Consider the following 25,207-nt stretch of genomic DNA (forward strand, 5'->3'; position numbering starts at 1 on the left):
CACACTGCTGCATGCCGCACACTGCTGCACGCCGCACACTGCTGCACGCCGCACACTGCTGCACGCCACACACTGCTGCACGCCACACACTGCAGCACGCCACACACTGCTGCAAGCCACACACTGCTGCATGACGCTGCACACCACACACTGCTGCCCGCCGCACACCGCTGCCCGCCGCACACTGCTGCACACAGCACACTGCTGCACGGCGCACACTGCTGCACGCAGCACACTGCTGCACGCCGCACACATCTGCTGCACGCCGCACAAAACGCTGCACGCCGCACACTGCTGCACTCCACACACTGCTTTTATGCGAGTTTATGCTACTGACATTGTTAATGACAATGCCTTTTGTTTGTTTTAAGACCAAAACATAAATAAAAGGAATTGTAATTTTACAATGCCAATAGCTCAAACTCTTATATTTGCGAGACCTATTGCATTGCAAATGCTTGTTTTTTACGGTCGTAGGCCCCTTGTCTGCTTTTCGTTTGGTTTTCTTTTCGTGGCCCTACTTTATTTTTCCCCCTCGCCTTCCTCAAACATTTTCAATACATAAAGAGAAAGTTGTGACAAATCTGTTTTTTCCCAGGGTGCTTTCCGCGGAAAGACCAGCTCTGTGGATGCATTCATTCAATCATTCAGACTTGTCAAGAGGATTGAGGTGCAGGTAGTTGATGGTTCTCACCCTGGGCTGTTGTATGACCAGGTTCCTTGTGTACCCGGTTTGTTTTGATGAGGTGTTATCCAGCGCCTTCCAGCAGCGACTGCACCCTCAAGCCGCTTTCTTTTGTGGAGGTTAATCTTGCCGTGGGTGAATGGTTGTATTTACACCTTCCTTAGAAACGGCAACCCTCGTACTTTGAACTTAGGCCACGTAGTTAGATATGAGACTTCAGAGCTTTCATGGAGGTGGGGGGTGTTGCACAAGCTCATTGCGGCTGGAAGTGTTTGAAAACTTCCTTCCCACTTCCTGTTTTCTCACCCGGATGTTTCCCTTTCACCCTCCGCTTCTCTCTGCTCCCTCCTTACCCTGTCCCCAACCCACTGCCTCGTATCCCCCCCCCTGACATCATTACTTTCACCCAGATCTTTCCCCGTCATAGCTATTTCCTGGGGTCCTCTCTCCCTTTACATTCATCTCATACTCCCTCTATCCAGCGTCCTTTTGCCCCTTGTAATCCTCCCGTCGGTAATTCCTCATTCTAAGTCCTCAGGACAGTGCTACAGCTGCGTCTCTGGTCATGGTCGTAATTTCTCATTCATAGTCCTCTAGGCAGTGCTGGTAGCTGCTTCTCTGGACACTGTCAGTAATTCCTCCATTCTAAGTGTCTCAGTTCCCAGTTGTAATTTCTATTCTTAGTCCTCTAGACAGTGCTGCAGCTAGGTCTCTGTTCATAAATCCACTACACTCCAAACCGAAACATATAGATAACACATTGTAATTTACAACGCCAATAGCTCCAAATCTGACAAATTCGAGACCTGTTGCATTGCAAATGCTTGTTTGGTTGGTATTGTGTGTATCAAATCACACACCCGCCTCTCCCCTCTCCTCCATGCACATATAGGCTCCCACGCGCAGCACACTCACTCACTGGTCCTACCTATGAACTCTCCGCCCTAGATTTCTTCCCAAAGGCCATATCCGTTGGGCTCGGGCCTGTCTCCATCCGAGTCCCTCCTCTCGGAGATAAATGACCTCATTATCCAGGACCACTGTTTCTCTTGGCAACGTGTTCCCGCCTCTGTCAAAGGAGCCGCCGGGATTGGCTGCTTTCTGTTTTATGATGCGCGCGGCTTTAGACTCTCTCCCTCGCGCTCTGGGACGTTCTTCAAGGCAAATTTGCCGAAAAAGATAATAAATCATTCTGTTGCACAGAACACGCCAGCAGTAAACACCGGTTATCAGGAGTTTACGCAGGGCCCCTCAAATCTATCCAAATGTTCCCATCGCTCCGCCCTTTCTGTTCTGTATCACTCGGGCGGTGGTTCTCAGGGTTCGTGGTTTTATTAAAGTCTGTCTGGAGATTGATATGTATCAGGCCACAGCAATACTCCCAGTGCACTTGCCCTATTTCTCTTTTACAAAAATAAAACGCTGCTAACGACTTTGAAAACTTATTTCAGGCAGGGCTTTGAACTCTGTAAGAGAGATTTGTTGCTCTGCAGCAATAATGATTATTCACCCTAACCAGAGCCCTTGGAATGATGCAGCGGGGAGCACCACATTATGCGAAGGGTTCACTAAATTATGTGGCAAGAAAAGCCAAATTATGCGACATAATACAGCACATTTTTTATACTATTACTTCATTATTGTGTCAATTTTTGGGTCGAACTTGCAATAGCATGCGCTAGCGGATGAGTCTGGCATGCGAGGCACTGTTAGTAACAAAAACATTGTTTACCATTTGTTGTCTTGCATAGCACATTTCTTTGCGGCTGAGAAATTCGTCAAGGCAGGCCTAACATCATTTCCGTTCCTCTCTGTGGAGCGGGGATCAAGCACTGACTGATTCAACATAATCAGTGTCTGTCCGCTGCTCTCTAAGCATGAGGATTATTTTACTGCAAAGCGACATTGATTTTTCTTACGTGTTATTTCTGAAATTATGCTTTGACATATAATTTTGCAGTACACCCCAATCCACCCCACTCAAACCCGCCCCACTCCAATCCATGCCAATCCACCCCATCTCACCCCTCACCAATATGCCCTGCTCAATCCAATCCACCCCAGACCAATCCAATCCACCTCACTCCAATCCAAACTGCTCACCACAATCCAATCCACTCCAATCCTCCCAACCCACTCAACTCCAATCTGCCCCACTCCAATCCAAAACAATATGCCCACTCCAATCCCAAAACAATTTGCCCCATTACAATCGAAAACAATCTGCCACACTTCAATCGGCACCATTCCAATTTGCCCCACTCCAAACTGCCCCATTCCAATCCAAAACAGTCTGCTCTACTCCAATCTGCTCCACTCCATCCAAAACAATCTGTCCAACACCAATCTGCCCTACTAAAATCCCAAACAATCTGCCCACTCCAATCTTCCCCACCACAGTCCAAACAATCTGCCCCACTCAATCCCAAAAATCTTCCCACTCAAATCTACACCACTCCAGTTTGCCCCACTTCAATCTGCTCTACTCCAATCCAAAACAATCTGCCCCATTCTAATCCTCCCGACGCCAATCTGCCCCACTTCAATCTAAAACAATCTGCCCACACCAATACACCCCACTCCAATCTGCCCCACTCCAACAATCTGCCCCAATCCAAAACAATCTGGCCCACTCCAGTCCACAACAATCTGTCCCACTCCCATCTCAAAACAATCTGCCTCACTCCAATCAGCCCCACTCCAATCCAAAAACAATGTATTTATTTATTTTGCAGTACTTGAAGAGCATGAGCATTGAGCACTCTCAGCGCTGACAACTGCCCCACATCCTTACTGAGGTACTGGGGGAAGGGACGATCTAAGGGATGAAATCATTTACTCTGGGAAGAGCCATGTTTAAGCTTCTTTCTGAAACTGAGGCAGTCACTCGGGAGGCAGGGGTCCAAGGTAACAAGTTCTATTGGGCTGCGGCAAGATGGGTGAAGGAGCGGCCAGCAGCTATGGCTTTTTTGACACATTTGGTTTTGGCTAAGGCTAGATTTTCGGATCTCAGATTTATTTTAGGTTTGTAGAACTTCACTTCAGATCGAAGGATCATGGGACCTGAGTCATAAAGAGTTTTGTAAGCGAGGAAGAGAAGTTTACATTTGGCCCTCTTTTGGATGGGCACCAGTGGAGGGCTTTTAGGCAGGTGGAAGTGCAACTGAATCTGTCTTTATTGCACATGGGTTTTGCCTCCAAGTTTTGTATCATCAGCAGGTGGGTAAAAAGATAGTCGGCCTTCCCCATGTATAGGGCGTTTCCGTAGTCCAAGCTACTGGTAATTAGGGCTTGAACAACGGTTCTGCATCAAACTACTGGAGCCCAGCAGAAAAGTTTTCTAAGGACTCATCAATGAGGACTTCTAGGTTTTTTACAACTTATTTTGGTTTAGGTGTGGATCCAAGGGACATAAGCCATCATGATTAATCCAAAATCTGGTGGGTGCAACTGAAAGGTAGAATTTCTGTTTTTCAGCGTTAAGTTTTAGGCAGTGTGCCCTCATCCAACTGGGTACCTTGTAGAGACAGCTACAAAGGTTTGTTGCTGGTTTCTTTGTGTTTCTCCCCCATTGAGATAACCTGTTGGTTAGGATCTGCATACAAACAATCTGCCCCACTCCAATCCGCCCCATTCCAATCCAAAACAATCCGCCCCACTCCAATCCATCCAATTCCAATCAAATCCACCTCACTCCAATCCATTCCACCTCCATCCAATCCACCCCGCTACATTCCAATACACTCCACCCTAATCCACCCCAATCCTGCCAAATCCAATATACCCCAATCCAATCCACCCCACCCCACTTCAAGCCACACCACCCCCATTTAATCCACCTCCATCCAATTCACCCCAATCCAATCCTCCCAACGCAATCCAATCCACCTCACTCCATTCCAATCCACCTCACAGCGATCCAATGGACTCCAACCCACCCCGTGCAAATCCAAATCACCTCACTCTAATTCACCCCCCTCCATTCCACCTCAATCCATTCCACCCCACTCCATTCCACCCCACTCCATTCCACCCCACTCTATTCCACCTCAATCCATTCCACCACACTCCATTCCACCTCAATCCATTCCACCCCACTCCAGACCACCCCACTCCAGTCCACCACACCACTCCAATCCACTTGACTCTAGTCCATCCCATGCCTTCCCAATCCAATCAATTCCAACCCACCCCATTTCAATCCACCCCACACCAATCCAATCCAGTCCACCCCACTCCTCCCCAGCCCACTGCAATACAATTCACCCCACTCCAATTCAATCCCCTTCACCCCATTTTAATTCACCCCACTCCAAACAGGACGACCCCATTTAATCCACCCACTCCAATGCACCCCACTCAATCTAACCCACTCTACCCCAATCCAATCCACCCAAATCTACTCTAATCCAATCCACCCCACTACCTCAGTCAAATCCAATCCCACTCCACCCTATTCCACCCCACTCCACTCCACTTGATGTAACTCCACTCTACGCCGCTCTACTGTACGACACTGCACTCTATGACACTACACTCTATGACACTCTCTGCCACTGAACCATTGAACTCTACTCGCCTCTACTCAAATCTATGACACTGTTCTCTCCCTACTTCACTCTCCAACACTCTACTCCTGGTAATCCAGTCTATGACACTCGACTCCCCCCACTCCACTCCACTCTAGGAAACTCCATACCACAAACTTTTTGCCTAGCTGAAAATATGAACCTCACTCCAATCTGCCCAACTCCAATCCAAAACAATCCGTCCCACTCAAATCCGCCCCACTGCGATCCACCCCACTCCAATCCAACCCAATCCAGCCAAATCCAATCTACCCCACTCCAATCCAACCCACCTTACTCCAATACACACCACCTCAATCAAATCCACCCCGTCCTATCCAGTGCACCTCGCTCCAGTCCAATCCACCCCACTGCAATTCAGTCTACTCCACTTCCATCCATCCCACCAGCACCATTCCAAATCACCTCACTCCAATTCATTGTCTCCATTTCTCATTAATCCATTCCACCCCACCCCATTCCAGTCCAATTCACCCCACTCTAGTCCATCCCACCTCTATCCAATCCACTCCACCCCACCCCATTTCAATCCACCCACACCAATCTAATACACCCTATCCAGTCCACCCCACTGCACTGCAGTCCAATCCACCCCACTCAACCCAATCCATCCAGCCCACCACACTCCAATCCACCTCACTCCAAGCCAGTCTACCCCCCTCCAGTCTAATCCACCCCACTCCTAACCAATCCACCCCACCCACTCCAATCCAATAAAACCCACTTCAATCCACCCCTCTTCACTTCACTCTAATTCACCCCACTCCATACCACATTACTCTAATCCAATACACACACTTCAAAATAATCCAATCCCCCACTCCAATCCAGTTCACCCCATTTAGTCAATCCAATCCAATCCACCCCACTCCACTCAATCCACCCCACTCTACCCAAATCCAATCCACCCAATATACTCCAATCCAATCCACCCCACTACCTCAATCCACTCCAACCACTTCACTCTATTCCCCCCTACTCCACTCTATGTCACTCCACTCTATGCCGCTCCACTCTATGACACTGCACTCTATGACACTCTGCCACAGAACTCTAATCATGTCTACTAAACTCTACGACACTCTACTCTCCCTACTTCACTCTACGGCACTCTGCTCCAACAAATCCAGTCTATAACACTCTATTCCCCCCCACTCCACTCTAGCAAATGCAATGCCACTAACGTTAAGCCTAGCTGAACAGCAGCCACTCTGCTGTACAATATGGCAAAACACATTGCCAAAGTTTTAGGCAGTGTGCCCTCATCCAACTGGCTACCTCGGAGAGGCCGCTAGAAAGGTTTTATCTGGTTTCTTCGTGCTTCTCCCCTATTAAGATGAGCAGTTGTGTACCACCTGCATATCTACCCCACTCCAATCCAAAACAATCTGCCCCATTCCAATCTGCCCCACTCCATTCCAAAACAATCTGCCCCACTTCGACCGCCCACTCCATCCAAAACAATTTGCCACATCCCAATCCCCCTCTCTCCAATCCACCCCACACCACTCAACTTCAATCCACCTCACTCCAATCCAATCCACCTCACCCCATTCCAACCCACCCCACCCCAATCCGCCCCAATCTAGGCAAATCCAATCTACCCCACTCCAATCCACACCACCCCAATCCAATCCAATCCAATCCACCTCAACCCAATCCACCCCACCCCAGTCCACTTCATCCCACCCCAATCCAATCCACCTCAATTGAATCCACCCCAATCAAATCCACCCCACTCAAACCAATCCACCTCACTCCAACACATTCCACCTATTGCAATCCAATCTACTTCACTCCAATCCACACCTTCCCATGCCAATCCAATTCATTTCACATCAATTCACCCACCTCCATTCCACCCCACTCCATTCCACCTTACTCCATTCCACCCACTTAATCCATCCAGCCCACAACACTCCAATCCACCTCACTCCAGTCTAATCCACCCCACTCCATTCTAATTCACCCACTACAATCCACCACCCCTCCGGTCTAGCCCAATCCACCCCTTACGCTCCACTCTAGTTCACGCCACTCCAAACCACCCTACTCTAATCCAATCCAATCCACCCCAACCTCAAACCAATCTAATTCACATCACTCCAAACCACTCCAATCCAATACACCACACCCTATATCAATCCGCCCCACTCCAATCCAGTCCACCCCATTTAGTCAACCCACTCCAATCCAGCCCACTGCACACATTCCAACCCACTCTACTCCAATCCAATCCCCCCTAGTCTACTCCAATCCAAACCACTCCACTACCTCAATCCAATCCAATCCCACTCCACCCTATTCCACCTCACTCCACTCTATGCCACTTCACTCTACGCCACACCACTCTATGACACTCTCTGCCACTGAACCAATGAACTCTAATCCTCCCTACTCAACTATACAACACTCTACTCCAACAAATACAGTCTACAACACTCTACTCCCCCCACTCCACTCTAGGAAACTCTACACAACTAACTTTTAGCCATGCTGAACAGCAGCCACATTTGTGTACAGCATGGCAAAAACACATTGCCAAAACCAATACCTTTTGTATAGACAAGAAGTATTGGCTTTTCCAATGCTTGTTACACTGGTAATACTGCCTGGGCAAAGATTTTATCTTATTAATGCCAGTTCAACATCCAAATACAGACAAAACCAACGGAAAGATGGCCAGTTAAACTCTGCAAAGGGCCTTCCACTATGAGCAAAGTCACCTCGATGCATTTTCAGTAACGTTTGATACATTTGAGCTAGAAACAAACTTTTTTTGTTACAATTTGCAGATTATGCAACAGATGATGGAAAACAGCTGTGGCCGTGGAATTGCATAACTCCAGTGGCCCTGGTTCTAACAATAGCGGTGGAACTCTATTCCTCCCAGTGCCTATAGAGCAGGGGTGCCTTGCAATGATGTCACTCTTTGAAACATCCTGACCTCAGTCACCCATGGGTGGGGCAGACCCAATCAGTGCTTGCACTTCCTGTGATGTCAGAGCTCACAGATCCTGGTAGAAGATCCCAACATCCTATTGCATAGCTGTGTCTGGTCCTCAGAATACTATTGCACAAGTGACATAATTCACAATGGAAAACCACGTGTCTAAAAGGACAGAAAGAAGACAAGCAAGCATAATTGGTCAGTATGTATGTATGCATGTATGTAGGTATGAATGTATATGGTATTTCAATAGCGCAAACCTAGCCAAAATGCAACAGAACACTGTACATGGTCAAGTGCAAGCATATAGTCAACAAGTGATAGCAGAGGAAGGGTTGTGGACGGTTAATGCATTGTGATGTAGTGTTCTTCAAAGAGGTGAGTCTTCAACTCTTTCCTAAATGGAAGCAGCATTGGAGCAGTCCTGATGAATGTTGTTTTGTATGTATGTATACGGTGTTTCTATAGTGTGAACCTAGCCAAAAGCCCAGCCTCTTATATTTCCTACTCTTCTTATATGTCAAGACAATGTGAGAACCAGTGGAATCCAGGAGGAAACCCAAGAATCAAAGAACTGATAGGGAGGCTATGTGCTGGGTCCAGGAGGAACTTATTATTCAGTCCTGGAACAAGTGAGATGATGGAGTAACGCAGAGAAATATGGTACCTTGCAAGGCCAACTTGCATTACTCTCCTGTTGAAAATCCAATCCTCATCTTTTCATAAATTGTGATTTTGAATGTAATAACTTTTCATGGACTGTGCTCAGTTACCATAAACACTTCATAAAACACTCTTATTACTGCAGACTTGTTCAGGAACCATTTCTTCCCTCGCCAAGGAATGGGTCTGTCTCATTTTTAACTTCCCATGTGGGCAATGAATCTCTTGCTGCTTGAAACTGTTTCTAAAATGAAGTGAACTTGGCTTTTCCCCAGTTTTGTGTATTATGATGTTTGATGCAAATTCAGCACTGGTGGAGAAACCCCAGAGCCTCACAAATTCAGCAATTTGTAGGCCTGGCGTAAGGCAAGATCTTCCATTTGATTAATGTATACATATTACATAGTTACTCATCCGGGCTTTTAGCCAGCCACCTTCATCCATTGGTCTGTATGTGTGTCATTGTCATACAACGTTCAGGAGGCAGTAGACAAGTACTTTTATTACACAAAAACATAGGTCACTACATATTCAATTATGCATGAATACCCCTTTTACAGATGTGGCCGTTGCTGATTAAACTGTCACCTCACCTGGCTTTAGTGGGCCCACTCCTCAGGAACTGGGTCCCCCCCTTGTAGCAGGCTCAGGCTCAATTAGGTAAACTGATGGGTACAGGTCAGGCCTCTTGTATCTTGTATCTAGGTTAGCACACAGTCCCCCAGGCCTCGTCCTGATCAATCTTTCTCCAAGTTCAGCTTAGCAGCTCTGTGCTCCATTCGACCTTCTCAGTCTCTCACCACTCCATGGTTGCAGTGTGGGCCATGTTTGGTCTTCCTGCAACAGCTGGTTTTTTATCAGCAACAACGTAAGCCTGCTGCTGTGTGTGGAAGTACAAGAGCGTTGTGAGGCTGCATTCACTCTTCCTGCTGCAATGGGCTCTCCTCTGTGGCAGACAGGTGCTTCCAGCAGCGTGTACAGTCCTCTTCGGGTGGCGTGGTAGCCAGTCACACAGGTTATCACTTCCAGGTTCATGGCAGGAGCAGAGGCTTCTAACAGTGGCCAACTTCAGGCAGGGGCTGCAGTTCTCTGCTTGCTCCAGCCCTCTGGAGAGAATTTGGCAATTCTTCATGGGCTTGCCTGTCACTTGCCCACAGATGATGGGTTTTTGGCACAGTGGGAACCAGGAGCTATCTTCAGCACAGTCAACAACCTAGAATCTTCACATGACACCCCACAGGGTACCTCTGGTCACTTAGCCTAGAGGACTGGCCTCGACCAAACGACTTGGCTGTGTCGAGGTAAGACAATCCAAATACTTTGGAACTGATCGTGACCCAATGAAACACTCATCAGTGTTGCAGTCACACAGTCCACTTATGGGGCACAACGACCATCAATGGGAGCATAACCCAGCTTCAATAGAGCCCACCACATGGACACACCACACCAGGGGTCTTGCACCACCACCAGGAATATGTCGCAATGATCAAACTGTCTCACCTGGCATTCTTGCAATTCCTTCGTGTCCTCTTGCGTCATGAAGCTCTGTCGGATGAACCCTACGCCAAGGTCAATTATAGCACTCCTTTCACAATCCGCCCCTCCTGCAGGGTTAATGCTTCCTTCCCATTGCCCACAGGCAGGATATCTTGGCACCCAGAAGAATCAGTGATTTCTCCTTCAGGTCAGACTCCAGGCTGTGTTCCCTTGCCTCTTTGGAGTTGGCTGTCAGTGTGTAACCAACCTTAGCTGCTTTGCAATCCTTGAGTACTCTGCAGAATATCCTTTCCACAGTAAAGGAGACCACAACGATCAACAACGAGTCCTGAGTGTCCATCTCTATTCTGTTTTCCCAGGCGGAAGACGTGTATTGCAGGTCTGCTCATTGGAACCGGTTAGGGGAGGGATCCCTTTTCAGGAGGCCTGGCCTCTTTCTGCAAGAATGCTCTGCCCAGCTGGACAGTCTCCAGGTGGTGTGCCCCCCACAGAAGTACAAAGAGGTGAGAGCAGGTTGCACCCTGCATTTTAGGACCCCTCCTCATCGCGATCAGGAAGAGAGACAAGAATCTGGGCCCCTTCAAAGGACCTTCTTCCCTATCAACAGATACTGCTGGCCTCACCATGAACCCGCTGCCATCCACCAAATGGCAGCAGTAATCAGTCATTTCCAGTCCCATGGATCGGGACGGCAATTGTAAGGAAAGCCTGTCTCCTCTTTCCTCATCATAGTGTTTGGTGCTCCCCATCCTATCTAGTAAATGCCAGCAATACACACATGCTGTCTGGAAAAATGCAACTGCTCCTCCATCTTGTACTCTGATCAAGGCTGTGGCTACCAAAATTGAATCCGCAGGCCTGCAACACTCCTGCATGGCACATACTGCTTCAAATATATATACACAAGCACAACTCACAGGGTGTTGCGTTTAGGATTACGGGTTCAGTTGAACTTTAGAGGAATGGGGTAGCAGGTAAGCAATCATATTTCACATGTAAAAAGCCTGTCATTATAATGCACTAACATGGCATGCTGCTACCACCGTGCTCTACCATGAAACCTGTTATAGGGATGGTAGACCCCCTTCACTATGAGGGTGCACTTGATGCACCTCTCCCAGTTCAGAACTAGATCCTGAACCATGCATTGTCATCAGTTTGGATCTAGATCAGTGCACGCCACAGGATCAATGTGTAACATGACTAAAAACATATAAAACAGAATCACAGATATGAAGTTTGGGCATGAAGAGCAGGTAACACAATTGTATATTATGCAAGGGACATTCTCTTGGACTTTGCTCTCTTTGTAGGGTCACCCCAAACGTTTTGCCTTCACTCCCTCCCTTCCCTGAACTCGTTTTTATTGGCTTTTAGAACTCTGTGAAATTCCCACTGCCCTTCAGCACTTAAGCGTGTGTGCTCTCTCCCTGAAACATGGTACAATTGGCTTGTACCTGATTGGTACATTCAATTTACTTGTCAGTCCCTAGTAAAGTGGTGCTACCTATGCCCAGGACCTGGACATTAAGTGCAGCACTCATTGTGCTACCCACTAAAGTGGCCTTTTAAAACCTGCCTCTAGCCTACCACTGCTTCCTGTAGTACAGTTTTAAACTGCAATTTGAACCTGGCAAAATAAACCCTTTGACAAACCTAAACCTTCCTTTTTAATGCATATATTATTCATCCCTGAGGTAGGCCATAATGGCTCATAGAGCAGGGACATGTGAGGTCAAGTTTTACATGTCCCGGTAGTGAGAAACGTTTACATTTGTTTTTCACTACTGTAAGGCCTATCTCTCCTATTTGATAACATTGGATTACCTTATTACATTCAATACGTGCTAACGTTTGATTTGGAACAGAAACAGATGCCAAATTTGGACACAAATGAATTGCATTGTAACTTAAAAACCTCTTTAATGGTAAAGTTGAATTTTCAGTTCACAATTCTGAACATTTCAACTTCTTGTCCTAATCATTTGGCACTTGCAACCTGAGTGACTTTAAGGGTCATTTAGGTGATCTCATTTTCTGACCTACCGAGACACAACAATCTCCAGAGGCCCTGTTGCAACTGTCAAGCTGACCTGTTTCAACTGGTCCTGCAACTGGACCTGCCTGAGCCCTGCTGGCCTCTTTTGGAGTAAGTTCCTGATTCCCAAGAGTTGCCTCTCCAGGTCCTGCATCCTTGGTTGGTATCAGTGAAGCTCCTCCTGTGAAGAAAAGAAGAAATATTTAAGTGTTAGGCTGTTCTCGACCGCGCATGGGCCCAGACGCGGTGAGACTTTACTATTTGCAACGGCTGCCATTGACAACCTCTGGTGAACCTGACTCTTCACACTACGGTAACCGCCATAGGCAACCGGCAGCGCAAGATCTGTACTTTGAGCTACAGCAATGACAGCCCATAGTGACCATCAATTCTAAGCTCAAGCCACTACCATCCATGACACAAGAACGGATCTTGGTACTACAGCAACAACCATCTCAATGCCAGGCCTGCTCTTCACACTACAGTGTGGACCATCTGTGACGCTTTCTGCTCCTTGCAGCCTTCTCCGCCGCAAACAGTCTTCTTCACAACGGACTTTGAGAAGGTAATTGTATCTGCGAAACTACCCTGCTCCCTGTATGTGGCCCGGGTTCCATCACGGTCGACCTGAACTTGTGATTAACCCCCAGTCTATCACGACTAGATGACCGCGAGTGGCGCTTTGTGTTTTTAGGCTCTATACTTACCTGGTTCTACTCATTGGATTTTATTCATTCTGGTACCATTTTTTTAAATTTAAACGTTCTCAAGTTTTCTAAATTGGTTTGGGATTGTTATTATATTGTGTTTCCACTTTGTTACTGTTTGTCAACAGCATAAATGCGTTACACAGTGCCTCTAAGTTAAACCTGATTGCTCTTGTGCCAAGCTACCAGTGAGTTAAATACAGGTCAATTTCGTGACTTTTGTGGTTCACCCGGACAAGGATTGTGGTTGTTGTCTGAGTGGGAATAACCCAATTGCTTATACATTCCCATCTTAACAAACATTCGCACTTTTCCTCCGCCCACTACACCATCCAGCATGGGGCAATTGATTATCCCAATTCAGCCATTGCCTAACTTCACTATGTGTGATGGCATCCTGCTCTTTCATGAGGAGCACATCTATACACTAAGTAGTTCCCTAAGTGTTGGGGAGTACAATAGCAATGTGTGCTTTTTAAGATAAAAAATTATTTTGCAGCTCCCCCAACAATAATGTTTTACAAAAACCTTGATGAAGCGGGGGCGCTAGAAGGTGCACAAGCAAGATGGTCACACTTGCGTGAGGCTCCTGCAGCTCAGGAAGCATAGACAACAATATCCTGCCCATATGTCGGAGGCCAGAGGATATAACTGAAGCCTGCTGGCACTACCTAACACCAGTGTAACCCGCAGAAAGGGTCTACCCAGCGCAGAAAACCCGTATACGCTCAGCCCCGGATGATTCTAAAGATGGCGGACGCACACACCATCTATCAGCCGCTGCCACCGAAAAGGGACATATGCGGAGTGAGAGAGCCAATACGAGATGACGGGCCAGCACGGGCGGAGCTGACCCCCCCGCTCCACAATCAGCAAAAGAAAGCAGCGTTCGTGAGCACCGAGGCGAGACGCTAAGGGCCACCCGCAGGCGACCGGGCCGGGAACAGGGCAGTTGGCCTGGGACGTCCAGCCGGCGCCCACAGCGCAGCTGAGCTACAGATGGCACTGCAGGCCCCAACCCCTGCCCGCTACCTGCGCCGTTAAGAACCACACGAGCAGAAACACCCTTGCGGTAAGAGGGAGCCATAACAGAGGGAACGGACCAACTCGTGAGGCACGGGCAAGATCGCTGCCCCCCCCCCCCCCCCCCCCTATAACCAGCAGATAACAGTGGCGATTAAGGACTCCAGGGTGCAAAATCGAGAGCTCTTCGCTGCCGCCCGGACTGAGTTGTGGGCTACGGGCTGTGGGGCATGTGAGAGTGTCCTCCCCGCTGATCCTGGCTCTTGATCGAGGCCCGTGGTCTCCGCCTGCGGAGAAATTAACATTAAGCTATAGAGCAAGTGTGTCGCGAGAAAGGCAGACACATCGAGCCCAGGGCGAGAAACACCGCGGCCGACCCAGAGAATTCGCTACAAGCTAAAGCGGTGCATGAGAGGCCCATCCAACTGGCAGCAAACTCCATGAGGTCTCGAGGGCGAATAGCCAGCCAGTGCACGCTCTACTATTGCACAAACAGTAACGCACTATTACCCCGATTTGAGGCCGCAAAGCGCCGTCTCTACTCTAAGAAGCCCAGGACAAATCGTAACGTGAGCGTGTGCTGCGGGGAAGCTACTGCCCCAGGATAAGAGCCTCAACAGCCTACAGCCAGCACAAGTAGGCCTGTCTGTGAGTTCCTTGCAGGCCAGGTAAGGAGAGATATAAAAGCTGCGCGAGAGCCAGAACATGACCTGGCAGATCTGCTCTGTGGCAATTGCGGATAGGGCAGGAAACTATCACCTCCCCTACATAGTGCCAAAAGGCCAACACAAGCTCACAAAACTGTAACATATACTCCCTAACCAAACAGCAGCAGCTTGACCGCCAATAATAAAACAGAGGGCAGGGTGCTAGGCGAAATCAGAACCTTGAATGTTGTGCAGAGACATCCGTGCTAAAGAACTAAAAATAAGACAGATACACATTCGAACTTCCAGCACCCAGCCCTCCCAGCAAGATCCAGAATAGACAGCTGGACAACTCAACATAAAGCAGACAGCATTGGAAAGGCTGACGGGAAACAAACTAAACTGCCATTCAAAGCTTGTGAGTCCACCAGAACACAAGCAGACTCGGAAGGCGACAAGACAGACGCAACGATCGCAGGCGCACACACCTCGACAGAGGACCTGAAATAACTCCTCTTCATCATGAAATTCAGCCTAACCTCTATAGAGGCCAAAATGGACACCATGTGCACACAAATGGACAATATCACACACAAGCTAGATCAGCATGACGAGCGCCTTAAGGAATCTGAACAGCGTATCTCAGACCTGGAAGATACCTCCACTGGACGTAAGGAGCAACTACTAAACATGTGAAAGTGATAGCAGCAAAAACCGAAGATTTGGAATTCGGTTCACGCCGAAACAACCTTAGAATTCTTGGTGTGCCAGAGTCTATGAACACGGGCAAAATGGAGGAATATGTCGAGCGCCTACTCACAACACTGTTCGGTAGAGAAACGTTTTCCGCAATGCTAATAGTGGAAAGAGCGCACCAATCGCTGACCAAACCACCCCCGCCAGGAGCTCTTTCAAGGCCGATAATCGCTAGGATATTAAATTACCGAGACCGGAATGTGGCGCTACGTCTAGCGAGAGAGAAACAGCCGTTATCGTTAGAAGGCATGGATATAACCATCTACCCGGACTTCACCATGGCGTTTCAGGAAGCTCATAAAAAATTTCTCCCGGTGCTGAAGAAACTCCAGCAGGCGGACATCACCTATGACATGTTGTTTCCGGCGCGTCTAAGAATCACATACCAAGGCAAACAGCATTTTTTCACAAACTTCCAACACGTTAGCGATTTCCTTAAATCCACACTCATTAAAGCCTTCCAGACATGACTCTTCCTCTAGCCCAACCAGGTCTACTGCAGCTCTATCGGACATTGAATTAAGAAAATATTACGATACGCTCACCGGACACCCATGGATACAGACTCAGACAAATGCTGATGGGCGTGTAGACACTCTAAGCCCACAAAGAAGAAGATGAACCGAAGATAAGCATGGTGATGAAAACTGGAACCACTGCATGGATCTTCTCCCAGAAGTTCATCTGTTCCATTCGGGCATGCAGGTCATCATAACCTTTTCTGAGCTCCCTCGTGCATATGAGGGAGCACTGTGTCGCCCTCTGGACTCTACCCAGAAGGAAATCCCTAATATGAACTGGACCTTTGTTGACGAAGGAGTTACTTCATGCTCCCAAATTGGGGACGCAGGTATGGGCTTGGCAGGGAGGGAGGGGGGGAACATGTATCACAGCAGGATTGCGCTGCTGTTGTGGGAGGTGGGAGGGAGGGAAAACTTACGACACGAGATGACAACATGATCACAGTTGACCAGACCAGCATAACTCTGACACAGAACATAACCTCCGCACCTAACATGAGATTAAACACATGCACTCGAAATGAACCATCCTGGATCCCATAGCTATAATATCCTAACATGGAACATGCGCGGCCTAGGAAACCCCCGCAAGCACAGGCATATCCTAGCGTACTTAAATATACATAACATACAATGCGCTATGCTACAGGAAACATATTTTGGCCCCTCGGCTCTAACTACATCATGCGTGGCCCGAATGGCAACACACAGTTACTTCTCCTCATATTCAACATAAGCACTAGGAACAACATTACTAATCAAACATAGTCTTCCTTACATAGTGATGGGCTCACAAACTGACCCACAGCATCATGTGGGGGAGCGTGGCATCCCAATCCATAACATTTGTCTTCTGTTACAGACTCAACATTGACAAGCCTGAATTTTTTCATATCCTATGGGCTAAAATTCTGGATATTGGCTCCACCCATGTAGTGTGGGGCGGCAATTTCAATATTACATTAGATCCCACAATCACACCACTACTCAAACGCCCAATGCCATCTAAAAAACATCACTATGGAACACAGATTGATAAATGCCTGGAGGAATTCACACCCGACTAAAAGAGAGGGCACCTGCCACTCCACATCGCACTCATCATGGTCACGCATTGATGTGTGGTTGCTGTCCAGAGGTCTGAAACCATGGCTAACCAAATAAGTGCACTTACCCCCACCTATTCTGAGCACTCGCCTGTACTGCTGACTCTTACCCCACCATGCGTGGAATTGCCATATCGGTCTTCGCGGCTACCTACGCACACCCTATTAGATACTATCTTCCGGTCCAAATTGGAACAGGAGATAGAAGAGTACTTCCCACGCAACATAAATTCAGTGTTACAATATTCCACAGTGTGGAAGGCATTCAATGTAATCATTCGCGGGACATGCATTGCAAAAGGGGGTGGGATATTGAAAAATATACAAAACACACTTCAGAAATTGGAAAAAGAATTAAAACATCTAGAAGCCCAAATGCAATCAGCACCCACCACAGAGGTACAAAAACGAATCAGAGAAGTGATGACGGAATACCAGGAGACAGCAGACAGGGAATGTAAATTCGGGGGAAAATATCACCAAGCCCGGCAATACAGGGAGGGAGATAGACCAGGGGAGGTGCTAACAGACTTGGCCCCGGTCACCTGGGTTCTCGACTACTATCCTTGAGATAGCTGATGGTGATGGACAGCTACACAGAAACACCCTGGACATATTGGCCACATTTCATAAATTTTACAGTACACTATACACATCACACAGGATGCAGTCGGCAGAATTTGTACCGTATTTCAAAGACACAGCACTGGGGTGGCTGGGGGATGCCCAAAGGGAGTTTCTCCTGGCTGACTTTGAAGGTGACGACATTCAAGCCGCGATCATGCAATTACGGTCTGGATGGGCCCCAGGCCCTGACGGGCTCACAGCTGAATTTTACAAAGCATTTAGCACCACTGTCATCCCAATTCTTAGACATGTTTACGGAAAAGCAAGGCAAACAGGTGTCCTTCCCCAAACAATGTGCGAGGCACACATCATATCCCTCCTCAAACCCGGGAAAGCAGGAGATCGCTGCGATTCATACAGACCGCTATCCCTCATTAACTGCGATGCTAAAATCCTAGCAACAATAGTGGTGAATCGTATAAGCCCTCTAATGAGTACCCAGGTACTGCCAGATCAATCAGGCTTTTTGCCTCGCAGAGCAACGTCGCACAACCTTCGGACCCTGTTTGCTGTCATACAGGACATTGATCCGTAGGAGAATGCGGTGGCGGTCTTTTTAGACACCACTAAAGCCTTCGACTCTTTAGAATGGGACTACTTAGCTTGTGTTCTTAGATGGATGGGATTCCCTATCCTCTTTTTGGCCTGGATACAGCCACTCTACACCAAACTGCAGGCTAAAATGCTAATCAATGGTATTTTCTCTTTTCTTTTCAGCATTGCTAGGGGAACAAGGCAGGGGTGCCCTCTGTCACTCCTCCGCTTCGCGCTCGCGATAGAACCGTTGGCAGTCAAACTGTGTCAACATCATCGAGAACATGCTATCATTTATCCCAAGTGACACATTTTTATCTCATTATATGCTGACGATCACACCCTGTACCTTCGGGACCCTGAGGAAAACCTCAATCCGATATTACGTGAATTCATACAATTCAGTATGTATTCAGGAATCAACATAAATTGGAGAAAATTTCAAATCTTTCCCCTCACTGACACAGCCAAAAGTTCGACCCAGACTATCCCTTGGCCTGGGGCGACAGCGCAGTCACATACCTGGGTATTGTGGTGACAAGAGATAGAGAAGAATCAATGAGAGCGAACTATGGGCGGGTGCTGGACGCGGTAACAGATAAGATCACCACATGGATCGCTATGCCTTTATCGCTGGCAGGGAGAGCATCACTGATAAAAATTGTAATTCTCCCCAAGTTATTGTATCTCTTCATCCACATCCCATACGCCCCCGGTAAACACTTCTTTAAAACTCTTAAATCTTAGCTCATTCCAACTCACCTCGGAGGGGAAACAATCTAGATTAAAATGGGAAACAATGACTCAATGATTTATAGCCGGAGGGTTTGAAATTCCAGATATGAAACTTTATTTCTGCTGTGCCCAAGCTCACTATGCTGCATATTGGATGAACCCACCGCCGTACATGCCCCACCTGGCAGTCGAGAATGGGCACATGATGCCAGTCCCCTATTCGGCCTATTTGAGCTCGCTGGTCGCCCATAAATGTAAGGATCCGACCACAGTTGACTGCACAAACAGAGCTTGGCATGATATAGCCAACTGCCACACACTTAATAAAATGTACTCCCCTCTGCTGCCTCTCCAAGGGAGAATGGATCTCCCCATCACACATGAGGAGGGCTGTCGACAGATGCTTCTTAAATTTGCAGCACTGACCTGGGGGGACTTCTATAACAATGGGAGGTTTCGCACCCGGGAGGATTTCTTCGGGGACATTTCACCAACCTCCATGGAACTCTTCATGTATGTCAGAATTCGGTAAGACATTAAAGCCCTCACCCCAGAATTTCCAAATGAACCACCCATCATGGCCCCTCTACACGCCCTGCTCTAGAAGCCCACCCCCACACATGTCGTTTCCAAGTTATATCACACCACCCAAACAGACAGTCCACACGAAACTCCTACAGCGCAAGGGCGCTGGGAGGAAGAATTGGGCTTCCCTTAAGTGACGACCAGTGGATGTTCTGCTGTCAACAGACTGGAAAAGAATCAACCAGCAGAAGGCTGTAGATTATCCACTATAAATATCTACATCGCCTGTATTACAGGCCTACAAAACTTCTGTGCTTTCACTTAAGAGACACTGATAAGTGAGATAGACGTGGGAGTGGGTGCCAACTTTCTACACCTGGCCTGCGATTGCACCCATGTCCGGAGATACTGGGCCGAGGTGCTAGAGGCACTTGATCAGCTGACGGGATTGCACATACCCGACACGCCACTTGTCACACTGCTGGGATGCACAAAGGACCTAGATGCCCCATCCAGGAGATACGTTTCCATAGCGCTCCTGTTGGCCAAGCGCAGCGTCACCTGCAGGTGGGGGAGAGCACCCACATTTAAAGAATGGTTAAATGACCTCATATTCTGTCAAGAACAATTGAATACATATGCTGAGCTGATGCAGCCCACATCTTGTCCAAGGGACATATGGGATCCTTTGAGACTGCACCTTCTAGAACAGTCAGATGCAGATGAGACCGGAATCAAGAACCCCGCACACTCACAGGCGACAGAGAATGATCATTAAATGGGACATAGGGGCAGCAAGAGGGGATGACTGGGCCATGTGCTGGACTGGGAAAATGAACATGAGCGAATTTTCCATGTGTGGTGCTAGGAGCCGTAGGGAATGTCATTGTTTTACTGGTTATGTAATCACTTGAAGAATCTCTGACAAATGGTCCCAACCATGCTACCTATTTTGTTTGAAAAAGCTGGCACTCTGCTAAGTCGTATGGTTAAGCTACAACCCGTTATGTTTACTTGCAACCAAAACTTAATAAAAAATAAAGAAAGAAATAAATAAAAAAAAACCTTGATGAACTAAAAAGGCTGTCAGCCAATGTGGAACTATTGGCTTTGCCAATTGTTGTTTATTTTGGATGTGAGCTTTATATAGCTTTGCTTCTGGCCCCTTCCTGGTCATTACTTTGTCTGGCAGACATATCTGGCAGAGACAAAGTGGTAAATAGATTGGACTGCTTTACAGTTTAAAGGCCCAATATTTTTGCAGTAAGTCTCTCAACTGTGTACATGAAGTTTATAACAATCAAACATCAGAATTAAATGTACAATATAGCAAGAAAAGCTATTATTTTGAAATGTTTAAAATATAGTTTATTCCAACAGCTGTGTTGAGTTACTTTGATAAGTAGTTGCTTTTGGTGCAAAAGTGCACCAAGACACCACTGAAGAAATGAAGATAACCCGTAGAATATGAAATTTATATTTTGAAACTGTTGGGCTTGTTAGCCTTAGGGTGGTCATTCCCCCAACTTATTGCCTTCCTCACCCATTTTTTCTGATCTCGTTTTTGCTGGCATTAGGACTCTGCACACTTTACAGTGCTAAAGCGCTTGTGCTCTCTCCTCTAACCATGGAATATATAGAACCATAACCACAAAACTGCAATCACCGTTGGGTGTATTATTGTCCAAATGGAACGTGTTGTATTTATTTACATATTCAATAAACATTAGACAACATAAAACAACATAAAGTGAGCAGAAAGTGACAGGGTTCTTGAAATCAAAAGATTTCCTGACCTCAGGCATATAGCTGTAAAGTGACTTTTAAGTGATATCAAGATTACAGTCACAATAGAAAGAACATCTTGTACTCCACAACAGTCATAAGTACAAGTTGAAGTAAGATGTATTGGTCGATGACTTTTCGATCCCCAACAGCGGTTATGGGATCATCATCAGGAAAAGTAAATCTGAATGGCTGAGAGGATGCCTAAATAAGGCAGGGAATTGGGGTAGGAGAAAGAAGAGAACCACGGTCAGGGGGAAGGGAGGGTAGGAGATGGGGAGTGATGTGGGTCATTCTGGGGAGGTCGAGGATGAGTCTTGCTGCTGAGTTTTGTAGAGTCTGGAGTCTCTTCATGAGGCATGCAGTGATTCCTACATAGAGTGTGTTTTATTAGTCCAGTATGCTGGTGGTGAGGGACAGCGTGACGGTTCTTCTGGTGTTGGCTGAGAGTCACTTGAAAATCTTACGGAGCATGCAAAGGGTGTGCGAAGGGAATTGACTTGTTTGTTCATGGATAGCTTGCTATCTAGGTTTATGCTGAGATTGTGGGTATGGTCTGTCAGGGAGGGGGGTGGGTGGGCCAAGTTCTGAAGGCCACCATGCGTCGTTCCATGGCCAGGTGTTGTTCCCAAAGATGAGGACTTCCGTCTTGTCGGTGTTGAGTTTGAAACCGTTGCCCTCCATCCAGTCCATGATGTTCATCATGCTTCTATGGAAGTTAGCTTTGGTGGTGGAGGAGACATCACCAGATAGGAGTGGTAGAAAGGTACAAGCTTCACAGGCCTCTAGTGGCTCCTACTTAGGGTCAATGGTAGGAGCTGGTTTACCGCAGCAGCATATTCCTTGGGAATACACATGTGACAGCAGACACCGACCGGTGGATATTGATTAGAGTTAGGATCGGGACATCCATTTTGTCTCTTCACCTTTTGACCCCATGCCATGTCTCTACTTTCCTGACAGCCTCCCCTCCCAAAGACAATATTGTATATGTAAGCAAGAATTCAGGTATGGGTGCAGGAAGCTCTCACAGTCAGTACTCAATTGTATTTACCCTGTTACTCCATGTTGGCATGTGTTAGCTACCCAAGTATTTCTTCCCAAGGATGACTTTAGAAATGAAATCGAACTTCATCTAATTGGAATCCCCCACATGGGACTAGGAGCACACACTTTGGGAGATGGCTAGTTTTTACCACTTGAGCAACTGCATAGACATAGTTTCATGCAAGAAGGCGATTTAGAATAAATTCAGCTTATATTTGTTATGGCAGCGTGCACAATAGATGACATAACTCCCTGTGTCAAAAGACCAGGCACCTACTGTTAGGTTTTATCCCAGTACTCCCAACAGTACCAATGAAGATGCTGCTAGGTTCTTCACTTTAATGATTTCCAAGAAACTGACCCTTCAGGTTTGGAATCCTAATACAGTGTATGCAATAAATGAGAATTTTAGCATCTGCATCAGAATCAATTACATACACAAATACACATAGTGTGCATTGAAAGCCAACAAAGAGATAATTTCAACCAAAACTGAAACCAGTGACTGGATATTCCCCAACAACTTACGTGATGCTCCTTCTTTCCTTCTGGAGTAGCATTTATCTAACAGTAAAGCTAAGCTCATTACTCACCTTTTACTTCAACATTTCAATCATTATTTTTATGTTTCTCATTTTGTTTAATTCAGAACATTCTACCCTTTGTGGGTGGACTTTTCTAATGCCAACATAGACTTTCTGTGTTCACCTATACAATGAACCCTTTCCCGTATAGGCGCTCACCTGCAGCCCAGGCCTATGATTTGGGGGCAGGGCCTATAACAATCATTATAGCCCTCAGCAGCAGGCTATACGGCTATGGTATATTCAATAAAGAGATGACAATTGTGCAATAAGTGAACACCTGCATAAGCAGATTAACGCCTGGTGGAAGGTCCTGATTTTTCAGCCAGTAAACCCACAAAAAGGTAATCGTTTCCCTTACTAATCTGTGTACATCCAACTGTTTCTTATTGAAACAGATTTGGAGTAGAAGGGCTAAGTGGTAAGAACACGTCTCCACCTTCACCTGCTCCATGTGAATGAGGAGGTGTTAGATATACAGATGGGTGAATGGAGAGCAATGAAAAAAACGCCTTTCAATGGTTAGGTGACTGCAACTGCATGACATTGCGCTATTTTGTGACATCAATACATGTTTTGTAAATTGATGATTTCCACCAGCTACTTCTGTTCCTCAGACTCAGCAGAAACAAGTGTAGACTGCAAAACACTCCAAAAAATCAAAATTCATAACCTACCAAAAATAAGTGCATAGACCAAATAAGCACGAGTATGCCGTCCAATCATTTCAGCTTTTGTAACAAGGAAAATGGTCCACAACGAACTACCCATTGAAAATGTCTAACATGATATGTTGTACTTCTTTACTGATCTTTATGTCTTGTCTTTTTTACAGAATGCAAAAGAATAGAGCGTGCGGACATTGTGTTTGTAATAGACTCTTCTGGCAGCATTGACGACAATGAATATACCACCATGAAGGAATTCATGATATCCCTGGTGAACAAATCTGACGTTGGCAGCAACAAGGTTCAATTTGGGGCAATGAAGTATTCAGATGGTCCTAAGACCATCTTTTACCTGAACACTTATGACACCAAGTCCAAAGTTGTTGAAGTCCTGCAAAATGATCCGCACATCGGAGGCAACACATACACAGCCAATGCTCTGCGCCACTCTGAGATGCTCTTCTCAGAGAGGTTTGGCAGCCGTAGAGCCAGTGGTGTCCCTCAGATCCTAATTGTCCTCACTGATGGAGAGTCCCATGATAAGGATCTGCTCAACGGCACAGCCAAGCGCCTGCGGGACAGCGGAATCATTATATATGCCATCGGAATTGACCAGGCGAACACAGAAGAACTGATGGGGATGGCAGGGATAGCAGAGAAAATGTTCTTCGTGGGCACCTTTGATGGACTCAAAGAAATTTACATCAATGTATCGGAAGGTTTATGCAACTCGTCAGTATCTGGTATGGCTTTTATGCTACAATTTGCTTTTTTTTGCTGTTTTTTTAAAAGTATTTTGTAATGAGAAGGCTTATTGATAATGTACAATTTGCTATGGTATCCCAGAATGTACGGTTCTCTAATTTATTTGTTTACTAAAAGCACAAATTTTCCAGGATGAACTGAATTTGCAAACACCGCAATTCACAAATTAGTTGTGGTGCGTCGAGGAGCATCCACTTTTGTAAAAACATGCCTGTGATGTAGGATCTGCCGCGTGAAGGAGGGTTTAGAATGAACTGCAGGAAAGGTGAGTTTAAAGTTTTGAATAACATCCTGTTAGTAAAGATGTAGAAGATGCTCTTTATGCCCTGGGTCATCTTGAAAAAGAAGTATTTAGTTTCTGTTGACTACTGAGGGTTTGAGCACTGCCAGGTACACTCAGAATGCAGAACTCTTGCATTCGATGGCAGATGTAGGATCTGCTAATAGATAGGTATCCATTCATTTAAACAGGAAAAAAGCATAGATCCGTGCCTTTTGGAGAACATATCTGTTTCCTTATTGACAAGCAGAATAAGCTGTGGAGTTAAATGAAAAAGTAAAGAGCAAATGATGGTGGATTCTCCGTCTAAAAATGCTAGAAAAGCAGTTCCTTCAGTTCAAGGATTGCACAATTTTCAAATAGAGACCTGCAGGTTTTCAAGTAAATTCTGAAGACTGTGGCAATACCTACTGATCAGTGATGCAGTCAAATGTGGTTAGAGATATAACGCCATGGGTGCCCTGTCTGTGAG

General features: G+C 46.6%; 1 protein-coding gene across 1 annotated transcript in view; it reads left to right on the forward strand.

Annotated features, from left to right (window-relative positions):
* LOC146789044 (collagen alpha-6(VI) chain-like) overlaps positions 1–25,207 on the forward strand; it is a 788,523-nt gene that overhangs the window by 431,411 nt on the left and 331,905 nt on the right. The window contains exon 8 of the mRNA XM_085631022.1: positions 23,858–24,433. Coding sequence (XP_085487148.1) covers positions 23,858–24,433 — 576 coding nt within the window. The remainder of the gene's footprint in view (positions 1–23,857; positions 24,434–25,207) is intronic.

The sequence above is a fragment of the Triturus cristatus genome, chromosome 10 (genome assembly GCF_964204655.1).
Source record: "Triturus cristatus chromosome 10, aTriCri1.1, whole genome shotgun sequence".
In the NCBI taxonomy this organism is placed as follows: Eukaryota; Metazoa; Chordata; class Amphibia; order Caudata; family Salamandridae; genus Triturus; species Triturus cristatus.